The sequence below is a fragment of the Dysidea avara genome, chromosome 1 (genome assembly GCF_963678975.1).
Source record: "Dysidea avara chromosome 1, odDysAvar1.4, whole genome shotgun sequence".
NCBI lineage: Eukaryota > Metazoa > Porifera > Demospongiae > Dictyoceratida > Dysideidae > Dysidea > Dysidea avara.
The window spans coordinates 52,760,433-52,784,460 of record NC_089272.1 but is presented as its reverse complement, the minus strand read 5'-3'; the positions used below and the strand labels follow the sequence as shown (position 1 = coordinate 52,784,460).

General features: G+C 37.1%; 1 protein-coding gene across 1 annotated transcript in view; it reads right to left on the bottom strand.

Annotated features, from left to right (window-relative positions):
• Positions 1-24,028, bottom strand: part of LOC136247428 (transient receptor potential cation channel subfamily A member 1-like) — a 54,048-nt gene that overhangs the window by 13,702 nt on the left and 16,318 nt on the right. Inside the window, exons 6-16 of the mRNA XM_066039133.1 lie at positions 18,644-18,747; positions 16,254-16,397; positions 13,772-13,946; positions 12,100-12,260; positions 9,778-9,896; positions 9,267-9,393; positions 8,173-8,251; positions 6,391-6,565; positions 6,325-6,336; positions 5,054-5,074; positions 2,005-2,028 (exon numbers count right to left, since the gene is read on the bottom strand). Coding sequence (XP_065895205.1) covers positions 2,005-2,028; positions 5,054-5,074; positions 6,325-6,336; positions 6,391-6,565; positions 8,173-8,251; positions 9,267-9,393; positions 9,778-9,896; positions 12,100-12,260; positions 13,772-13,946; positions 16,254-16,397; positions 18,644-18,747 — 1,141 coding nt within the window. The remainder of the gene's footprint in view (positions 1-2,004; positions 2,029-5,053; positions 5,075-6,324; positions 6,337-6,390; positions 6,566-8,172; positions 8,252-9,266; positions 9,394-9,777; positions 9,897-12,099; positions 12,261-13,771; positions 13,947-16,253; positions 16,398-18,643; positions 18,748-24,028) is intronic.

Here is a 24,028-nt window from a genome sequence, read left to right as displayed (position 1 = left end):
ACTACAAGTTTCCTCACAGGTCTTCGACCCATTAGGATGAGTGATGCTAGTAACAGTGAGGACCAAAATTCTCCTACAGGAAATTTGGCAAACTAAGGTCACATGAAATGATGCAGACACAATCAAGAACAGATGGACTACTATACACAGTAATTACCACACCTATTGATACTCAGACCCTACTTTCCACTCAGCCAAACAGGTACACATAATATTGATAATGACTTTGTATTCACAGATGCAAGTACCAAGGCCTGCAGAGCTGTGGAGTACCTCAACAGCAACAGCCGTGTTTGTCTTGTTATGTACACTAACCATGTAGCTCCTCTCAGAGCTATTTCTTTGCCAAGGTTAGAGTTTATGGCAGCAGTTACTACCACCAGATTGACAGAATTTGTTTGCACTTTGATTTCATTGTGATCAAGAAATCTGGTAAACCTGCCACTTGGTTGTTTACTCCCTCAGCTGATAATCCAGCCTTACAAGAGGGTTGTCAACTAACCAACTGAAGTCATCACAACTATGGACACATGGTCCTAACTGGTTACTTACCAAATCCAATTGGCCCACATGGATACCAGCAAACATACTTCACCCACAAGCTGAAGAAGAGGTATCACCTGCTGTTCTACTTACACTGACTTCTGCTGAAAGTGAGTCAAGCGTATAGACATCTCTTGATGTAGTTACATTCATCGATTGTTAGCTGTCACAACCTATGTAAGGTAGTGCCCAAATTATCTGGATCATTGACAAGTATTAGAATTAGCTGATGCTCATAAGCAACTGATCAAGGGTATACAACATTTGACTTATCAAGAAGAGCTTGCTTATTTACTCAAGAAGCAGTCCAAGTGTCCGTCATTGGTCAGGCAACTCCTTGATACTCCAATGTGGTGGAATGATTCACAATGCTCCTGCCACAGAACTGACCAAGTTTTCCTACCTTGTACCATCTGACTCCTTACTTACTAATATGAATTTCATGGACACAACTTCATAATGGAGAAGTACGTGTCACCATTGCTGCCATACGTGAAGTCTACTGGATACCTTCTATCTTACAGTATGTTAGGAAGCTACTGAGATGATGTATTACTTACAACAAGCTTATGGGTAAGCCTTATTGAGCTCCACTTCCTAAGGTACGTTTCACAGGATCTCCACCCTTTACTGTAACTGGAGTAGATTTCACTGGTGCTGTTTACGTTGAAGATGGCAAAGCAGAGAGAAACATATATTATACATTTGCCTTTTCATGTGTGCTGCAACATGTGCAGTTCACCTCAAGATAGCATTCTTGCCAGCCTTTCAGAGATTCTCCAGTAGGAAATCAGTACCACATACAATGGTATCTGACAATGCTTCCACATTTCTTGCTGCTGCAGAGGAACTGGAGAAGTTGATGACATCAGAGACACTTGCCCATCAATTGCAAAGTGACCATTTTGCTTCTGAATCAGTTCCAGCTATTGTACATTCCAGCATTACAAACGAAGAACAGTAAAGAAATCAAGTCTGTAGCCTTACCCACAGTTGAGTAATGCTTGGCTGGAGGCATTAGTCAGTCAGGCAGGCAGCAGAAAATTCAGCTAAAAATATAATTTTTAAATTTCATAGAAACTTGTTGGAAGGGTTTGGGGTTGCTTTGAAGACATTAATTATGGGCTTGGTTATGCCTAACCAATCCTGCAAAACTGTTATGAAGGAAAAATGAGGCTGGATTTTGGGTGATATTCTTGGGTGAAAAAGCCCAAACCTCCATGATCCCTATTATACAGTACTATACAGTACTACTATTATAGTATGATATATACACACCTCACTGTACCACAGTCAAAAAGAGCAGTTAATTCAACTTGACACTTTAAAAGTATTTTTTTAAACCAGGTACTATGCCCTCTAGTATTTATTGGCAGATGCGATGCGGAGAGAGTATCTGGCATGCAACTTTAGCATATAATGCACAATACTGCTTCAATTTATTAATGGAAACATATGTACCTTCACAGTCATCCATGTCAGTTGCTATAGGAAATAACACAGTAAACAACAATTGCAGTGAGTAGAATGTTTATAATACTGCAAAATTGCAAAAACTTATGTATTTACCAATACTTACAATACAACAGGTATATTCGTGCACTGAATAATGTGCAGTAACTTGCATGATCAGACCAAATAGACAACAATGTGGGCACATATTACTCCCCATTAAATAACATATTATGTCTCATTACCGGAACAGACTACAGTAGCTGCATAATCTAACAGAATTTACAATATGCATTCACCTAATTTTTATAAATGCACATTAGAACATGCCAAATCACTCTTTGTAGTTGTTCAGTTTGTAGACATGTGTAATTTATACATTTCAAGCATATGGATTGCAAGAACCGAGGTCTCTCTTAGTAACTCTTTGCCACCAAGGACCATCAAGCTAGTCCTGCTATCAAGTTCCTAAGTTTGGTTTCCTCATACCTTAAAATCCCAACAAAGTGTGAATGCTGCTAGAGCAGCTCAGGTATTTCCAACCACCATGTATTTTCGTACGCAATATTTCCTAGAGGAGCAACAACACTCAATCGATTGTTACACTATTATGAAGACCTATGACTATAACCTCCATATATAAAATATAAAAGGATTTGGTTATATCGTGTGGCTGCAGTGACCTTGGAAAGCCACTGTCCAAAAATGTCGATGCTCGGACAATGACATGTGCCCTTGGACCTCACCCTCTACACCCTTCCCAAAAGCTATTATGTGGTAGTGATTGATAGAGCTAACCTTGAGCTACCCCAATACATAAGCAGATTAGATTTTTATTAACTGGTATTGTAGATAGCTGGTTTTTCCCAGAGGTGGTAAATTGATCAAACTTCGGATGCAATAAAATCATTTCATTTTCGGACTTTTCATTTATTTGTGATAATTTTGGTATTTTATGACTTTCAGTAAAGCACTAACTTAAAAGGTTTTAAATGCAGCAATTGAAACACAGGTATAGGGTGTTTTTTTGTCAATTCTAGGTCGAAGAAGACAAGCTACATATAGCTGTAGTATAGTACATCTATACAAATTAGCTAACTAAGGCCACTCCTCTTACTCATTTTACATTTTTGATATTAAAATCAATTTAAGATAGTGGAGGTCAGCAATAAGCTGCAACAGTGTGCAAAACCTTGCTACCGCATATGTGACTGTTCTATTAGAGTAGTTTATTGGTTGTGTGTTGTTAACTTTTGTGTTGTAAGCTCCTATATTTTTCTAGAATCTGTTCTGGAACAAGTCATAGATGTTGGGTCATGCAAACATAAAATTTAAACCAGTGAAATTCGCTCAAAATATAAGCTACTCTAATAGAACAGTTATATAATTATGCGGTAGCAAGGACTCACACACTGTTGCAGTTTACTGCTGACATCCACCACCTGAAATTGACTATAATAATATCAAAAATGTAAAATGAGTAAGAGGAGTGGCCTTATTGAGCTAATTTGTATAGACATACTATACTACTGCTATATGTAGCTTGTCTTCTTCCACCTAGAATTGACGAAAAACACCCTATACCTGTGTTTCAATTGCTGCATTTAAAACCTTTTAAGCTAGTGCTTTACTGAAAGACATAAATATCACAAATAAATGAAAAGTCCGAAAATGAAATGATTTTTTTGCGTCCAACGTTTGATCAAGTTACCACCTCTGGGAAAAACCGGCTATATACAATACCAGTTAATAAAAATCTAATCTGCTTATATCATGGGGTAGCTCAAGGTTAGCTCTACCAATCACTACCACACAATAGCTTTTGAAATTACATGGGAAGGGTGTAGAGGGTGGCATCCGAGGGCATATGTCATTGTCCGAGCATCGATGTTTTTGGACAGTGGCTTTCCGAGGTCACTGCAGCCACACGATATAACCAAATCCTTTTATATTTTATATATGGAGGTTATAGTCATAGGTCTTCATAATAATGTAACAATCTATTGAGTCTTGTCGCTCCTCTAGGAAATATTGCGTCCGAAAATACAGGGTGGTCGGAAATACCTGAGCTGCTCTACATTGACTATATTATATTTCAGAGGAATGCGAAGTCGACATGTTGTTGATTACAGCATAGTCTAGATAGCTGATAGTAGCCATCCACATGTGTCCATGCCACATGAAGCAAATAAATATAATTAAACACAAGCATTAGCTATAGTAACTAAGCTAATTAACAATCCGTTCAAGGTTTTTTGCTTGATTTTTGTCAAATTTTCCCACCGTAGAAACATTTTGTTAAAGAGGCTTCATCATACTTGGGTTTTGAGTTTTTGACATTCTGAGTCATTACGTGACCTGAGCTAAACACTAACATCTAGAATGTTTTACTGTCCCTATTGCTGTATCATTTGCTTTGCAGTTTTTTGTGAAAACAGCTGCTTTAATTTTTGCTTATTGATTATAAGCCTGAATCTTCTCTCCTACTTTATAGATAACCTTGTCTTCTTTTGCGCTTAGTATACAGATGAGTACTTTCACTGTTTATGCTCTGCTTGAACCTTTGTGAACATGTGTATGGTGTATGGTTTGGTCCAGAAGTGTATATGGTTACTATGGTGTACTAAGGTTATGGCAGTTACCATGGTCACTGAGATATACTAAGGTGTGCGGTTTAGCTTATTTTATAGGTACCTATACAAACTCCTCCCTTTCCCCTACTCATTACCCCTTGCCCTACTATCAAGATGCTTACAAACACTGCAATATCAATTTTACAAAGGACACTGAAGTGTAGAGGAGATCACTACAATAAAGTAAGATAAATCATTACCTGGCATGTAAGTTCAATCCCTAGTTTCCTACTTGGGTATAGAGATTTAATGCTTTATATACACATTAACTTTGCACACCAGAGCTTGATCTCTTTTTAGTACCAGATTACAAAAGTTTCTTTTCATTTGTATGTGCACAGTAATATCAACACATGAAGCATACAACAATACAGCATGCATGTACAGTACATAATATACAACATTTACGATTTAATTAGGCTTACTGAGTGAAATATTCTGCATTGCTATAGGAGAGATAGAATAAAACTTTAAGTACATCTGAGACACATTATACTGTTAAAATAATAAGCGATGGAATCATTGAGACCCTAGTGAACAGATTGGAAAAATTGTACAATATTCACAAACGTACGTATATGCATTGTTAAGAGCATGCATTTGTGTGCATACATAAAGTTAGCTATTAGTCATTTCTTCTCTGAAATATTTATATGGGTTATAATTGCAGTGGAACCTCAGTTATCCGGACCCCAATTATCTGGATTCTCGTTAACCAAACCAGGGAAATGACTGCTCTATTAGAGTAGTGACTGTTCTATTAGGGTAGTTGAAAATATTGATATTTAAAAAAATTTTCTTCACGCTATTTTAAGGTTATTTATACACTGTTTCAGAGATACGGACTTTATAGACTTATGGATCACCCCTGGTCCCAAAGGGTTCGGATAACTGAGGTTCCACTGTATTGTGATATCACTCTTATGACTGTGTTTAGCTAGGAGTTCCAAACTTTAAAAGTTGTTGGAAAGGATACATCTATCCACTTGTACTTGAGTCTGGCAGAACATGTTAGACCTGTGTATGCTTGGATAAACTGCCACACTATAATAAAATGCTGTGAAATATTTGAGCGTCAAACCAATGAATAAATGTTAAATAAATGTTAATATGTACAAACCTATATACAGTACTATAAAATGGTTACAACCTACCAACTCAAAAACTCAAATTCAAAATGGGTATTACAATCATCATGATGCTGATGTGCTTTTTGAGATCATATAAATCAAATATATGTACCTAGTATATGTATGTATTGAATCCTAGAGTATACAGTAGGCTGACCAAATGTAACCAGTTTTGAACAACAATTTCCAACCATATAACAAGTGAATCACATGTATCAAATTAAATTTCTGTGCATGTTCAATTGTAGTGATATAATGAGTCTCTTATCATATCAATGCATTGGTTGAAAGGGGGCTTGATGTAAGATTTCTGATAATTAGATTTCTAGGATTAAAAAGAAAGTCATTAAAAAGTAAAGTGTGGGGCTAAGTATTGTGTGCAAGTCAACTACAGTATGAAGATTGACAGAATCTTCACCTTTAAACAGCTTTTTGATGGTACGTTTTAACAAAATTCTTATTTCCACCATTTTATTTAGTTATATGCATAATGATTTGTGTATTTTATGCAGGAATACACAATCATGTGTCTTCTAACTCACAAATCTTATAGACTGATAACATACCATTTGTAGCACCTATGAGATTAGATTAAGTGTTAAAATATTAATGATGAGTCTAAACTTGCTCACATTCATCACTGTTCGGTGTTGGTGACATTAGGGCAAAGGTAGTTATACAGGACAGGAACACACAGTAGGCGATCAAGTTGAGTAAATAAAAGTACAATCCAAATGATCTCCACTTGTAATCCAGCAGTTTTGTTGCAAGTGGGTGATTCAACAGCTTTATGCGTTCACTGTCAACCTGCAAATATACATAACTATGACATGTACAGAGTGTATGGACAGATTAAAGAAGTCACCTGGGTGGCCATTGACTAGCAATCAGAGGTGTAGCAACAAAATGTAAAGTTGGTGGGCTAAGCAGGGTGGTGACTGGTAATTACAACTTGTACAATGTGTAAAGTTCACTCAGTATGCAGAACACAAACTTTCTGGTCTGGGGGCATGCCCCCACAGGAACTTTGAGGAAAAAATTAGCCATTTGAGATTGAATTTTGGTTAAACTTTACTTGATTTAGTACATGACTGCTCTTGACTGTTCTATTAGAGTATTTGACTTCTCTATTAAAGTATATCGATCTATAAAAGAGCCCCCAAGAGTGGGGAGCATATTACAATATACACATTACAATATGCACATCAACATATAGACCAGCCATTATCTCAACTTTTAATTTGCATGCTAATTTAAACACAAAATCTTTGAGAATAATGAATCTGTTTAAATGTACGCAGCTCATAGTGTGTTGTTAAAATTATTCCAATACATACATTGATTTATCATTCAATGGCATTTGGTTATTATTGTTTGCACATAAACCATATTTACCACTGCCAACCATACAGCTGTACAGCACATTTAACTAAAAAAATTTTCCAAGTAGGGTTCCAAGTAGTGGAACAAGAGATATGAGTGATGGTATTATAACATACTGTAGAAAATTGGCATGGTACAAAATAATTGCTATGACATGCCAATATAGGGATTATCCACAGAGCCATGTGATAATATCATCATTCATATTTCTTGTTTCACTATAGTAGCTAGCTGGTTCCAGTCCTTTATTCTACAAAAAATTAATGTCATCGAGAGAGACCAGTCTGCAGTGAATAGAAAGTGTGCACATGCACGATAAGTTCATTTACAGTGATGTAAATGGACTTAATAGGAACTCATTTAGCATGGTTAGACTAGGGTACTGTATACCTGTACACGCAGACAGCCAACACGTGTGTTAGGACAGCCTACAAGCATGTTAGACAGCCTGAATGAGTGTTAGATAATCGACACACATGCACTGGCCTGTACTCTGTACATTCACACCTGAGGTGCATCACGTAATGTATTGATAAGCTACACACGTTCTGGTGTTCAGTATATAGTACATGTGCTATCACCACGCATGTGCAAAGATACGAAGTTGCATTAATTTTGAGCTGCACTGTAGATACAAACACACACACACATACTGTATAATAATTATTATATATATATATTTCAGCAAACCAATTAAACATATGTCCATAGCCAAGTTGTGGGCATGTGCCTGGTTTTTAAAACAGGTTGTGAAATCAATGGTGGTGGCCAACTTTAACATAAACAATGTACAGACTGGACTTAATTTTTCTACAGCCAGCTTGTAGGTCAACGCCTGTCCCAAAGTACTGATATGCTATACACATACTTAGAGTTTCATATTTTCATTACTCTGCTAGTTTGGCTTTATGATCTTGTCAAATAAGATGCAATCAAAAATTAATGCAACTACTGTACCATAGCCTTAATAAAATCACTGTGTGTAATACAGTAGAGCAAAGTTACCACCCAGCACACTATATAATACATACCATAACTTTCAGTGGGTGTGCTTCTTTCTTAAAGTGACTGGCTACCCATTTTGTGGTCTTGATATGTTCATAATGGGCACTAAAAAAGATCAAATTGTTGCACATAATAGAACATGCGATAAGGTTGTATCAGTGCTCTAGAAGCAAACCACAACAGTGCATAATCAAGATTCTAATAGTCTATACAAAGGACTGTACTCTATATGTAACTGAATTTGACAAAATAGGGCTCCGACGCACAGAGCTTCGTCAGGAGATATGGCAATTTTAAGTAATCATTGTGTAATAACTTCCCAGTGCCTACAGCTGTGCAAACAAAATTTGCACCAATTATTCATCTATTTACTAGCTATCACTGAGTGGGTGTATACATTTCTGATATCCAAAATTTGCCCTGTTTTGGGCAGCTTTTTTTGAGCGGGTAATAATATCACAGGTGGTAGTAATAGGGTGGGAGAATGGGGGGTGGTGGGTGGGCTTAATATAGGGGTATAAAATGAAGTAAGAAGACTATTGGAATGCAGAGGCCAAGTTTTGGCTCTCCATGGCCCTCCATGGCCCTCAAATCACTCCAAATTGACTGAGAACACTATTGGCGAGCTCTCTGTGAAGTCCCAACTCACTACACACCATTATCACAAAGCCATGGCCATTTAATGGTGCCAATCTCCCACTCATGGCTTTGACAGGGTCGGAAGAAAGCTGCCACAGAAACCAGACTTGCCAGTCCTGAAGTAAGTACAGTGTGGAATATGATAGTGTATTAGACCAGCAATCCATTTCTGGTAAAAACATAAGTTTGATTTTGTGTGTGTGGAAGCTGGGTTATATGAAATCCGGTCACATATATACAATCAAGGTTTAAAAGCATATTCAACAGTTGCATAAACTATACAACAGTGTTGTATTTTAAAACTCCTAAAACATAATTAAGATTGAAAGCTGAATAAGACTCATGGTATCTACAAATCCCTATTAAATCACATGTACTACTGTAGACTACGAGGAAGCTTTTGTGAATACAAGCAACTTATTGTATGCTCTTAAAGTGTATCTAAAAAGGCTGAGTCAAAATCCTACCATTAGAATTATACCTGTCATCAGAATTATCATTCTTGTAAATTTCATCCAAAAATTCATAATTGTATGTTATGTGAATACTTCCATCTCTTTTTTCCTGATCTCTCACTATGCACCGATTGAGCACTTCTGTGGCAACATCTGTACACAATGTGAGAAGTAAAATGTAGCAGCTCATCATTAGTACACACACACACACACACCACACACATACACACACACACACACGCACACACACACACAATGCACTAGTAGGGAATCCACACAAAAACAGTCAAGCTGTGAAAAAAGGTGCAGCCTTAAAAAGCCTGGGAGATAAAAGTTGTGAAATCAAATGTGGCGACCAAGAAATGGCTGCAATGATATTAATGCTACATTTTAACAATGTAAACAGCCATTATTAAAATTATTTTTTAAATACCAGTATATATATTACGTAGTAATTCAGCCATGAATCAGTTATTGCAAAACTGTTCTTGTGAACAATGCATAACTTTTCCCAACAAAAATCAAATCACAACTTGCCTGGCATGCGTGTAATAAGCAATTTCATTGGAGTGTACTGTCCATATTTGTCACTCTCAGCACGCCATCTCATGGCATCTTCCCAACTGTCTGATTTAATAACAGTTAGGGCAACGTCTCTATAGAATACATAATACAGATACACAGTGCTCATTGTTAATTTAAAACATGTGAAGTAAACACTACAACTATAATTCATGTAGCACTGTATGTGATGACTGTACAATACCTATCATACAGTATGGTAGTACAACTGTACAGTGGTCCCTCCATTATCCGGCCATTGATTAACCGAACTTTTGGTTATCTGAACTGTAGCGATGACTGCTCTATTAGAGTATTTTTCATAAGGTGTGTGTTCTATTAGAGTAATTGAGCAAGGTTCTGTATATAAATGAATGGGCTTTGATTATCCGAACTTTTCGATTATCTGAACACACCCAGGGCCCAACGAGTTCGGATAATTGAGGGACCACTGTATATATTAGGGACCATGGAGATTTTAGGCTTTCCTTCTCAAAAATAACATCACTGAAAAACTAGCCTAACTTTTCCATCATGACAGCTTTGCTGGATTGGTTAAGTATAATCATGCCCAACCATGCATGTCTTCAGCATAAACGAATGTCAATTTTATGCTTTGAAAGTTTGAATGCAACAATCGAAGCTTTGATGAATATTGTATGGTGCTATAGCTACAGTTATGTAGGTGGCAAAATTTTGAGTGTATTAAGCTTAATCCATAGTTTTTGCTTTGGCTCTCTTTGGCAAATGGAATTTGTCATGTTGACACTGTTTTATAACAAGATATAGCAGCTGGAGAAAACATAAAACAAGATGAAGCTGCTGCCAAAAGACCTTACAGCAGTACACAACTCTTGAATATTCTTCCTCTACAGCTTGCCCCAACTGCACTTCTCGATTAACGGTGGACGTGGCCACTCGTGGTGTGAGCTGTCATCTAGTACAACACTCTTCATTACTTTCTAGTGTCTCAAGCGTAACGGCCCATGGAGAAAATTATTCATGGGGTATTGGGCAGTTGGATTCTTATGGTCTTCTGCTTGCTAATATAACCAGGTTACGCATGCGCAAAATTCGAACTTCGCTTATGTCATTCAAATAATGTACCCTTCGAAACATTGAACGAATGCAGTACATTCGTCTATGCACTACTTCAAAGCAACCCTAAACTCTTCCAACAAGTTTCTATTTTTTAAAATTATTTTACTGAATTTTCTACTGACCCCAAGATATGCCTTTTTTGCCCAACACAGCTGCAGCTACTAACAGTACATGCATCATGGAATTATCTCCTTTGTGTCTAATTTGTTTCTCCACTACTGCATAGGTGTTGATTTGTGGTAATCAGTCATGACTTTAGTGTTGGCTATCACGAGAATAACCATCTGTAATACCCATAATTTATGGATTGATTGAAGAGGCACTTTTTGCACTGCTCTTCATTTGTATTGCTGTATAGCTAACGGGTGAAGCATACTGTACAGGTAACTACATATTCCATATTGCACAACACTATTTTTACAAAGCCCTGCCGGCAATAACATAATAGCTAATTATGAAATTGAGGCAGTAGGAATAACAGTACACCCCATTATGGACTAGTTTAGTGTAATCTAGTAATCTAGTATCTACATTGTGCATTTGTCGCATAAGTTTGGATTTGGTTTTTCAACACCTTGACATTAGATAATTGTTACTATGACCACCAAAAGCAGCATTAGTCAACACTGTATTGGCTTGAAGGATCTATGTGAAATACATGTACATACCATAAGGTACTACATATATGATCAACAAGCATACAAATAAAAGTTAGCAAAATTTGTGACTAGGACTGTGCATATGGACAAACAAAATTTTTGTAACTCATATCTATTTTATACCATTGCATTGTACTGGTATGCTAAGAAACTTCACCCTTTTTAAATTGCCTTTAAATATTTCAGTGCTGATATACAGTAGGCTGCAGAAATAAGTTAATGTTTCGTAATTGTAATTACGCTGAAGTAGCGTAATTACAAAACGTAATTACGAATTATGCTCTATTGGTAACTATGAGTATATTGTATATATGGCTGGTGAAAAACTACTTTTTTGCATAATTACGGATTACAGTCAAAATGTAATTACAGTACAAACATGGTAATTACTTAGTAATCACACCGTAATTACAATTACGAAACTTAAACTTTATTTTGCAACCTACTGTATGTATACCCTATATGTGTTATATGATGAGGTGCAGTTAGTGTACACACATGGGTCACGTTGCTTAACTACTCAAGTGTAAAAATTTACCTATGTCCATATAGAATAGCAAATACCAAGCAATTGCAAGGGTAATATCCTTCTCCTTTGTAATCATCTTTATACTCAATGGTAATGTTAGCACCTTTGCTAAGTAGTAGCTCTACAACTTCCACATGACCATTGCGGGAAGCTGCTATAAGTGGAGTAGCCTGTAAAAAGTGCATGTTTAAATTTTAAAAGTGTATATAATGTATGCATATAGGTAGATCACATGTTACATTTGCTTACTGTGCAATAAAAATTTACATTTAGAAGCTCAATGGACCTTATCCGCAATGACATCATAATTGATGAAATGGCCATGTTTAGTGTGGGAACTTCGTATGTAATCACTAAAATGAGCTATGTTTGTGGATTTCACGACATGGAACTATTGGATAATAAAGGTAAGAGGTTATAGTTAGCGTGATGTGGCGATGCGAAATAGTCCACCAGATGAAACCAGACTTAAGTTTGCTATCAACGCAAAACCATGCGCATTTGTCTTGTAAGTAAGTATGTATGCCTCACCTTGCCCCTTGCTGCAGTATGTAAACGTTAAAATAGCGAACCGCCATCTCTCCCAATACCCTCCGTACAAAGTGTCCACACTATCGGTCACCATTTTGTGCTTTGACGTCATTGTGGATAAGGTCCATTACTACACATAATTATGACATACTTTATACTTCTCAATAAATAATATTACACATGTGTATACACAAATGCCTGTTAGTTTCATGTGTGACTGGATTTGGAAACGAAGCTAAAATGTGCTTCAGTTAGGCCTGCGCCTAATATTCCGGCATAATCTTGAGAATAATTACCGAATAATAGGATGGTTACAGGAATAATTTTAGAATAATAGGACGACCACGGGAATAATCGGTGGAATTAGGGTGTGTGTCTCTTCTTGATTGCCTAGAAGAAAGAGTTAAGCTACTACAAATTATATAAGGCTGACAGGAGTGCTGGCTGAAAGGAGCTGAAAAGCCTCTAAAGATCGATATACTCTAATAGAACGCTCAAGTACTCTAATAGAGCAGTCAGATCGTTTCATGTTAACAATCTGCAGCCAGCATCAGGGATTTAACTGCATGATTATCTGCAATTCTGACACTTGTACATCTTATACCAGTGTATCTTCTTAAAGTCTTTGAGCATTATTATCTACCTAACTTAGTAGCTATACAGTGGTTACAGCATATTATTATAATACACTAATAATTAAATACACTTGAATTATTACTGTAGATGGCTATCCTAAGTCTGCTGTAACTATTATGGATAGAAAAATGATGTGTAAGGTGGAATGCTTCATATTATGGTTATTAATAATTCGAACAAACTACTTATATAGCAGCATCTTGAAAACTAAGTGACTAGCCACAGATATAGTATACTGAATGAGAATAATTATGGAATAGTAGGCTGGATACAAGAATAACAAAAAGAATAATAGGAGAATTTTTTGGGAAGCTCTGGAAAGAATAATAGGTAAAATTTTGAGCATAATAGGCTCAGACCTAGCTTCAGTGGTTATAAATGATTTCAAGCCATTTTACCACTACCTACTTTATCATTCAAGCTAATTTCATAGCAATAATTATAATAATTAGAGATTACACTTTAGATACATCAATGCATATACACAAACCAAGCACAATAGTACTGTACTTACATTTGAAGAAGTTTCATCTGGTTTATCCTCAGAATCCTTCCATTGTTCTTCACTGTTACCTCTACTTGAAAAGTTTCCATCTTTATCAGCTCCATTGTCTATTAAATACCGGACAATCTTTACATGTCCTCGATGTGCAGCAGCAGTTAAAGGGGTCCAACCAGTTCTTTCATTACTGCAAAAGATCGGTTTAACTTACTTATTCTGCATATGTAACACAATGTTTTCATGACAACCAATAGCAATATAGCTCTGGGAAAACCGATCAGTGACAGCAGGTAGAATTTTTCATCATGGACTACATGAACATCAAGCCACACAGTATTGTGTCATGTGGCCAAGAAAGGCAGCATGTCATCCCATGCGTACATAATTATACTGATAGGAACAAAGCAAATGCAATTTTCATGCCTGCATAGATCCATGGTCTCTTCTCCAAAGCCCAATATTTTTTCATTGTACATGTACGTAGCTGTCTGCCAGGTAGAGTAGGCCACACAGCAAATTTGATTAATTTGCTCCAACCATCTGTGAGATACGGGTAGCCAAAGTTTCGATTTTTTCTTTGTTGCTTTCTTCTTTAGGGGTCTACAGGGACCTAGAATATTTTTTCACACACTTTGCAAACATTATGAAATTCCAGTGCATAACCTGATTACTTTGAAATTTGGTCCAGATAAAGAGTTTATAAAGGAGAATTTATGTACCAAGTTTGCAAGGAGTATGATAAAGTTCCCATGGTGATATGAATATTGATTCGCATAAAAAAGATGAAATTTTGTCATGGCTATAGGATGAATTGCTAATGAGAATAACATGAAATTTGGTGTGCACATAGGCTAGCCATCATAGTAGTGCCTTTTGATGGTTAGAAAAAACGAAACAGCTACAGGCTTACAAAACAAAAATCAAACAACTGCAAATCATGGGGTTTAGATACTCCAATAGAACAGTCAGTGCAGTGTAAAACGAATGCTTGAAAAATGTCAAAAAAACTTACCAGGGTTCGAAACAAGATTCTCCTCCATATGAACACCCAAATCCTTAGCCACTGCTATTACAGCTATTCACCTCAGCTAATTCTATTTGCAAACAAAAGTTCTAGATAAATACTACTCAATAGTAAAGTCAATGAAAATTACCACTCTGGAAAATTCTATGTGTGTTCTACTAGAATTCATCAAAATGTGCACTCTATTAGAATGCTACAATCTGTCTTCAATAATCATCATTGTGTGTGTAGATAAGAAGTGCAAGTAAAAACAAATGGGGCCACATAGTGTACAAAGAATGAATTCCACACAAAACAGCCACACTGTGAAAAGGGGCTGCAGCCTTCAATAGCCTGGGTGAAAAAGTTGTGAAATCAAAGATGGCAGTCAAGAATGGCTGTAATTATGTCTATTATATTTAATAATGCCTGTGATATTATCATTATTGTGGCTGCCACCTTTGATTTCACAACCTTTTAAGGCTGCACCATTTTTTTCACAGCTTGGCTGTTTTTGTGTGGTTCAAATTACCACTACTAAATTAACAGGAGTGCAAATTTAATCAATTTTCATCAATGTGAGCACCATTGTGTTGGCCAGAAATTAGCCTCTCCTTCGTCATGATTCAGCAGTATTGGTAAGGTACAACCAATAAAGCCCAACTGGCTTTGAAGTAATTCAAACATTTCTGAATAGTTCCTATGAAAATTAATTATGCACTTTATGGAATTTGCCTGCTGGCTAATTTACCAACTATCTAAATAAATGAAGCCTTCAGCAAGGCATAAGCTTATACAGGCTGTCCAGTCTGACAACCGATGCCTCGAGCCAGCAAAACTCAACTAGATTAGGCTACGGTCTTAAATTCTTCATTGTTCAATGTTGCTTGGACTCAAGACGTACCTTAAACCAATTGCAGCAGCTATAATGTATGAATTATGGACGTAGCGTTCCCCCTTTTTGTTCCATTTCTTTCTCCACTACTGTGTAGGCATTGGCTCATGCATCAATGGCTTCAGTGCTTGTGTAACTGGATTGATTGCAGAGGTACTCCTCATGCTATTCTTTACTTTAGCAGGTGGAAATGAAGCAGAATAGCCACTTCGCATTTCATTAATGGATAGTTGGGGTACTCGTTCAGTTGTACAATTAATTTTATGAAGAGTCTGACGAAATTCTTTTGATGTCATATGCAATGGTTCACCAGTAATGATTGTGATAATTATTACAAAAAACCGAACAAACAAGTTACAATTGAGTAAGGAAAATCCAATGAAATAATGAAGGCCATCAACGCCTGCAGCTACAGTGTATACTATAGTGGACACCTCAGTCGTGGCTACTCTATTAACAGGATGTATTACGGATGTAGGGATTAAATTTCCACTAGCAAAGCTGGTGTAGATGACCTCTCTTGTTTCATTGCTTTATATTTGATTCCTATTCGTACTCAAATGTAAAGTTTCATTACACTTGTATAATGTACTTACATAATATCAACATCTGCATTGTTCTTGACAAGCAATTCACAAATTTCTAAGTGTCCTTCACATGCAGCCAAATGCAAAGGAGAATCACCCTTAATAGTTTTTAGGGTCATTTTTGCACCTTTATTTAGCAGCTCCATTACAATCCTGCAAAACCAACATGTATATACAGTATACAGTTTTTGTTACACTCATATAATAGGAGTACAACCCTTCATTTTTAAATACTCTAAACCTAGCATGTAAATTGGTACAATGGCTCTCTCTTAAAGAGAAAGCCTGTGTAGTTCCTGGCACTTATATCTTTTAAATACCATATACGTATACCTGGAAATTTGTAAACAAATAAGCACAAGGAAAATTAGAATTGTAAAGTTCTCATAGAAATAAAAAATAATTGAATAAGGTAGATTGCTTTTACACCTGAAGATATAATATAAATTATACTGGTGGACATTTAGTCCCTAATTCAGTGCATACCCATGATGCGGTATGTGCTTTTCATGGTTTTTGCAGTCAGTAAAGCTGCCATTAATTTATCATGTGAAAATTTATGCATGTCGACATGTGCAGCGAAGAAATGGCTGATGTATTTACTCTTGATGCAAGCGGACACTAGTGGATATCACATCTACTAGTACAAGGATGTTTGGCTTTCTCAGTATCAGTCACTTTGATAGCTACCTCTCACATTTACAGCCTCGGTCATTGTTCCCAGCTTCATGAACCTCAACTCATCTAACTGATACACTAGCATGGCTTATTGTACACTTACAGACAATGTCACACATTTCCAATACTAAAGTAGGCATGATGCATGAAAGAAATGGAATACTGCAAGACTAGCCTATGGTTCACACAGGGATTGCCACTATTATACTACTTGGTTCAGACATCTTTTAGCAATAAGTATAGATGACACTTGAAGTAAAAATCAATCCACACTCTTTGTAGCTGTGTAGGTTAAGAATGAAATCTTCAAGTCAAGAAACAGTAATCTGTGATTGTTATGTGAAATTTAAAGCACAAAATCCTGACAAAGTAGTGCATAACCATGAAATATACATACCCCAAAAATGTTCGAGTATACAGTACATGTGTATACAGGTGAAGTAAATCATAGGTACTAAAGCCGATACTCTCAGCTATGCATTAATTGATAAAGAATGCCATAGCTAATAATTGTGGTACAATGTATGCAGTCTGACTTAGCTGTGCCCAACTGCTTTATTAGAGTATTTGGCTGTTGTAGTAGAGACATATCTCAATCTTACAAAGTGAAAGATCTGAGAATCCAAAGTTCATAGAAATTCAGCCCACATTATGTACAAGGACAAAAGTTTGGTGTCATTAAAGTTTGGTGAATTAGTATACAAAGCATAGTAGCAGTTAAAAGTTTGAAAATTCACCATGTAGCAAATAATGATGTCTAAATTCCTTTAAACAAAGTAAGTAAAAGTAAGGAACGAACTGTGCATGAAGAATATGTAAAGAAGGCATTAGATGGGGCATAAATAAGTTGGGAATCAATACGAATCATCACACATGCACAATAGCACATGCCACAATGCGGTACCAGGGACAAGTTGCCCATCCCCACCCGCTCCTTCTGATACAATAACAGTTATCCTAGCTATGTATACATGCAGTGACGTGCCAGCCACAATATAATTACAAATTGTGCATCTGCTGGGTATACCATGATCATTACAGCATACATGTAATTTTCTATATATAGTAACAATATTTGTATGTACGTACGTATGTGTGTATGTATATACATGTATGTATGTATGTATGTGTGTGTGTATTGTATGTACTGTATGTATGTATAATTATTCCTTCCTTATAGTGTGCTGAGAGTATATTCAGTTACATGTATCTAATACAACTATGTATGTCTCCTTTTTCAAGAATATATCTTGCTCATTAAAAGTGAAAGCTAGATGCATTAGCTAGCAATTTGTCAAGAACAACTGTTGCAACTCCATCAATTCTCATTTATTGAACCAATTACAATTATTGAGGAAACTATATTGTAGAAGTACAGTACGTATGTATCTTTCAACAACAAATAGAGAATATTCTAGAACTTCCATTGCTAGACATAAACAGTCTAGCACTTTTGTTTATCAGGCTGATTTAAGCTAAAATTTTCATTTGCATGGCAGAAATTAATGGAGATTGATAACTGGCAGCTGGGGCACAGCAGAGTAAGCCTAGCACACAACTTCAACTTGTGCGACATTCATGTTACTGTTTCCATATGCACTTATGGCAGTGTTAAACTAGCATGTAGAATTTTATTTTATAACTAATTTTATAATAACTTAATCTCAACACATAATTATAAATAAAATATTATCACCCATCATAAGTAACTGTAGACTTACTCATTACGTCCAATTTCACATGCCATGTGAAGTGGAGTTTTTCCATGTTGGTTCTTCTCATTAATAAATTCATGATGAGTGACACCAGGAAACATGATGCACATCTATATAGTTTAATTCATATTTTCATGCATGGCTACAGTATATAGTTAATCAAGAGACACAACAGTGTGCTGTATGGCCAAGTACAGCATGCAACAGACAAGTGTGCAGTTCACAGGAACCAAGAAAATGCTATTTTCATGTATCTGTAGCTTAATAGTGCCTAAACAGAAATTAACTATTAGTGAAAACACCCTCGGGGTGAGGCACCTCCTGTTTCAAATTTGAGCTGAATTCACCCAGCCATCACTGAGACACATGCTGTCAAAATTTGTTTTAGTTTTTATTTTCTTCTTTGTGCACTACTTAGAAAAATTGCAATACATGACGTGCGCATGTTTTAGTTGCTTTACTTCAATTTTTGAGGGAAGCAAGATCATACTGCAGTATATTTACAGTCCAAGGGGGTTTTGCCCAATTTTGAAAAATGCAGAAGCACTTTCTTGTCATGGCCACAGGGTAAACCGCTTGAAGGAATAACTTGAAAATCACTCTGTACATGGAGTAACCATCGTGGTGTAAACCTTCTGTGGTTTGTAAGAAACTACACTATCTAGAATTATAACGAAAATGCCAACATCGTGTTACAAATGCATGTCCGTGTTTTGATAATAAAAAAGTATTATCTGCCATGCCTACCAGGCAATTAGTTATTGAAATAAGCTGAATACAAGTATCAGCGTAGTCTCGTTAAGCTAGTCTAAGACCACTTTTTTCCCCTTTGTCGTTCAGTAAAAAAAAGGTCTGGTTTGAATCCCACAATCATCTTGACACATCACGTCGCATGCCGTATATATGGCTTCATGTGCTTAAACTCCATTGTAAAAAAAATGTAACTATCTCAGATCAAAGGAGCCACCCGGGCTACATCTGGATAGTGATTGTATAGATGTTAAGGCCAAAAGTGATCGTGGGGATCAATTAATACTCATGTGATTAGTTTGCACTAGTTGGATTTCACCATGAAAAACACTCAGATAGAGAATATTTTGTTACCCTCACTATCCTATGAGCTGAAAAACACTGGGCTAAGGTGAGAACTACGTGGTACTATAGCTTATTCACCAAGCATTTCCACATATGCAAGACTACTTTGAGTAGTTTACAAGGAATCAAGTTCAGCCAATAATGTAGTTACCCTATTAGAACATTCAGCTACTTTACTTACTGTAATACTGTATAGTGGGAATTTTCGAAAGGTTAAATGCTTGGGAAAAAAACACTTGACTTGGAAGTTCAAAATAAAGCAGTTTTGAAAAACAGTTCCTCTTACTGTGCCACGCAAAGGAAGCTAACAATGGTTGCATTGATCATGAACTACAGTAGAAATTGTTGCTTTGCTTGATTGTTAGATATTGATAAAGGCCCGTCTGACTTTGATATAATTGCATCTAGCTACCCTAGGCTCTTCCTTTGTAGTTTGAACCATGTTGTTTAGCGGATTTTGCCTTAATCCAGTGGCCTGCGGAGTACTTGGCATTTTTAGCCCATCCAGATATTTTCTGCCTTTCTGGTCATTTCACTCAGGCTAGAATAATGATTCCCTCAAGGTCGTATATATATATAGGCTTCAAGACTCGTGGTATCATTCGTGATTGGCTATATAGCTAGCTAGTTTGAATTGTGTTCACCTTCCAGTGGCCCCCAGATAAAGTAAAAAGCATGAATGCACTCACTTGAACTTTGTTTATAGCTATACTTTCTTTGATTGTCACTCAAAGATGTAATATTGCTAGCTATAGCTATTTCTGATAAATTACAAAATATATTTTTTCAAAAATGCATTCGAATGTTTTGAAAGTTTAACCTTTCGAAAATTTCCCTCTGTACAGTAAAACACTCTATTAGAGTGTTCAGCTACAATCAAACCACCATGTAGACAGTTAACTATAAACAAGTCAACTTGTAGATAGTTCAGCTACTGTATGTAACAAGTCACTCTACAGTGAGTTAAGCTACACTAAAAGTCACCCTGTAAGAGTTCAGCTACAAGCAAATAATACTGTGGAGACGAGAGTTCAGCTACAAACACATCGCCCTGTAGGAAGTTCAGTTATAGTCACCCTGAAGAGAGATTAGCTGTAATCAAGTCACCATGTTAGAGAGAGTTCAGTCACAAACAAGTCATCCTGTGAAATGATCAGCTACATAACAAGTCGCCATAGAAGATTCAGCTAACAAGTCAACCTACAGTATGTTAGAAATTACTTGACTGCATCATATCACCCTGTAGAGAAATCAGCTGCAATCAAGTCACCTTGTAGAGAGTTCATCCATGAAAATTTAACCTGTAGAAAGTTCAGCAATGTTACAAGTCACCCTGTAGAGAGATCAGCCACAATCAAATCATCATGTAGAGAGTACAGCAAGTCAGCCTGTAGACAGTTCAGCTACATCATAGATAATATATACCTCCGGACACGGGATATGAAACGGCAGTACTTCACTATACATTCTGATATACACTCCGCACCTCGGCTATCAACACCTTTGGAAGGTGTCGATAACCATTACACGGAAACAGTATCCGTGAATATACCAGAGGCGCGGTTGCGCGAATTAATTTTCTTCCTCGTGCTTTCGTTTTGTGTGAGTGTATCGCTTTGAATCAGCGTCCAGCAACGTTCAACCATTGAGGGAACAAGTCAGGTAAGGATTTTACGAAGGTTATTGTGTTTTTGGGAGAGATTTGGTGGCTGTGGGAGCATTTGTGTACCCACAACTCCCTCGTAACGATAGATGCGCACTTGTAACTTTATTCATAGTATAATAGTACCCAACTGTGTGCGGTAGTGGCGGTGAAACCTCCATTAAATATTCTTTCTTCGTTTCAGGCAGCAATATGTGTTATAAAGAGGCAACTCTTTGTGTACCCATATTTGGATAACTGGGCAAGGTGTGAAGAAATATCCAGTGTTTTTAAGTAAGGTAGGTATCACATTGTGCAGTTCTGTGAATAAATTTCCTCCAACAATAAGTGTAATTGTTTTATAGATTTTAAGGACATGCCTCGCAAGACTAGACTGTATGTCCCAAAAGGAGCTTCAAGGAAGTCAACAAAGAACGCTGCTCCTTCAAGTAGTCCTGCTTGTAAAGATGCACCTACATGCAGTGATGGCATGGAGGAGGTCACAACTGCCAGCAACTCCATCCAGGTGGCCTCGCCAACAACACGGAATATATCTGTCGAAGCCATTGTGACTACTGCTGATGTTTCATGCCAGACTGATTTTGAAGCTTTTGATGAACTGGCTGAGGATGAAGATCTGCCTGAGCCAGAGAAGATGTGTGAAGGGAATAATGATATCAAGTTCCATCCGTTAATCATTAAGCACGAGGGTATTTTCACCAATCATAAAGGCACAGTATCTTAAATTCATGCATGGGCATGTGCTGTAAGTTTTGTCCATTAGGGTCATCTGTTGTTGCTTATTACGATCAGCTTCACCTGACAATCCGTCATGTCAGGTGTTTGTGGAAACTACCGGAAGGTACTTCAGGAAGTAGATGCCAGATCTGCAAACAGTACAGGAATGTTTTACGCAGTGGCCTTAATCGACTGCTTAAGCAGCAACAGCAACCGAACTCAGAATCGACTGGAGCCTCTAGCCATACCAACTACAGATATTTGACATCATCACAAAAGGATCAGAGAATGAGGAATCTGCATGATGAGGTTAGAAAGAAGGAGCGACAAATACAATCTTTACACAAAAAAGTAGAAGATATGATTTGTGAGGAAGGAGTGAAAGTGGACAGTAACATGCACAGTGATTTATTGACAATTATGAATAAGCACAGTCCTTCAGGTGACGATGCAAATGATACTAAATTTAAAGAAATTTTTTGGCAGCAGCAACTCAAGGCAGCTTCGTTAAAAGATAGTCGTTCCATGCGATGGCATCCAGCAGTGATTCGATGGTGCCTTTACTTGCACCACAGATCTAGTGGATGCTACTCAACTTTGCGAAACTCGGGAGTTATAAGGCTACCATCAGAAAGGACATTGAAAGATTACAAACACTTTACTCCTTCTGTTGTTGGTTTTTCAGTGTCGACGGATTTACAACTTCTAGACCACCTAAAGCAGCAAAAGCCTCGTCAGCTGTCAAAATATGTGAACATTGTTATAGATGAAATGTATATAAAGGAAGGAGGTGTACGACAAGGCCATAGGGACATTAGTTGGCTACGAAGATCTGGGAGAAGTTAATAATGTACTGATGGAAGCAGAACAGAAATTTCAGAACCCCAGCAGTGGTTTGCAAAGACCACTAGCAAAGCGCATGCTTGTGATAATGGTGAGGGGGCTCTTCAACAGCCTCAAGTTTGCGTATGCACAGTTTCTGGCCTCTAGCACAAAGGGTGCTCAGTTATTTCCACTTCTGCAGCAATGTATTTTTCGTCTGACTCGCCTTGGATTGACTGTGGTGTCAGTAACTTGTGACGGAGCCAGTGACAACCGGCGCATGTTTTCTTTGCATGGAAGAGGAAAGGGCTTGGTATACAAGACAATGAATGTGTTCTGCAAAGGGAAACCACCAGTTTTTTTTTATTTCTGATCCATTACACCTCATTAAAACTATTAGGAATTGTTTTGCTCGAGGAAAGCTTTGGGTAAGTACACATTTTTTTAAATCATTGCTATAGTGTACCTTTCTTGTAGTGCAATGGTAGTGCGGTTGATTGGCAACTAGTTGTGGAGCTTTATCACAGGAATGCTGGTGCTAATACTTCAACACCTGGTCTTTGCTTAGTATCAAAGTTGACATATGAGCACATTAAGCTCACAAGTTTTTCGAAGATGCGTGTGGATTTGGCAGTGCAGGTTTGTTAGTGTCTGTGTATGTTTCATATTTATATTATTGTACATTTGTGTTGTGCATAAAGGTTCTAAGTGACTCGGTATCCAAGGCAATTTTGCTCACTGGTGGTGGGGAAGCTTTTGAGACATCTTATTTCATAGCCAAGATGGACAAGTTTTTCGACTGTTTTAATGTGTCATCATACTCTGCTGGCAAAAGAAATAGAGAGCCATTTCTACAGCCATATCGAAGTGCTGAAGACTTCAGACTAACAGTAGGTTTTCAAGCCTCTTACATAATCTAATTATTTGATTGTTCTATGAATAGTTTTTGAAGGAGCTGATACTTTATCTGGATCATTGGAAGAAAACTGTTAATGACCAAGATGACTGTGAAGACGATGAAAAAAGCAGATGTTACTCAGCAGTATTACTGAGCAGGGAATTAGAATGACAGGTGTGCATTTGATGGTTACCAT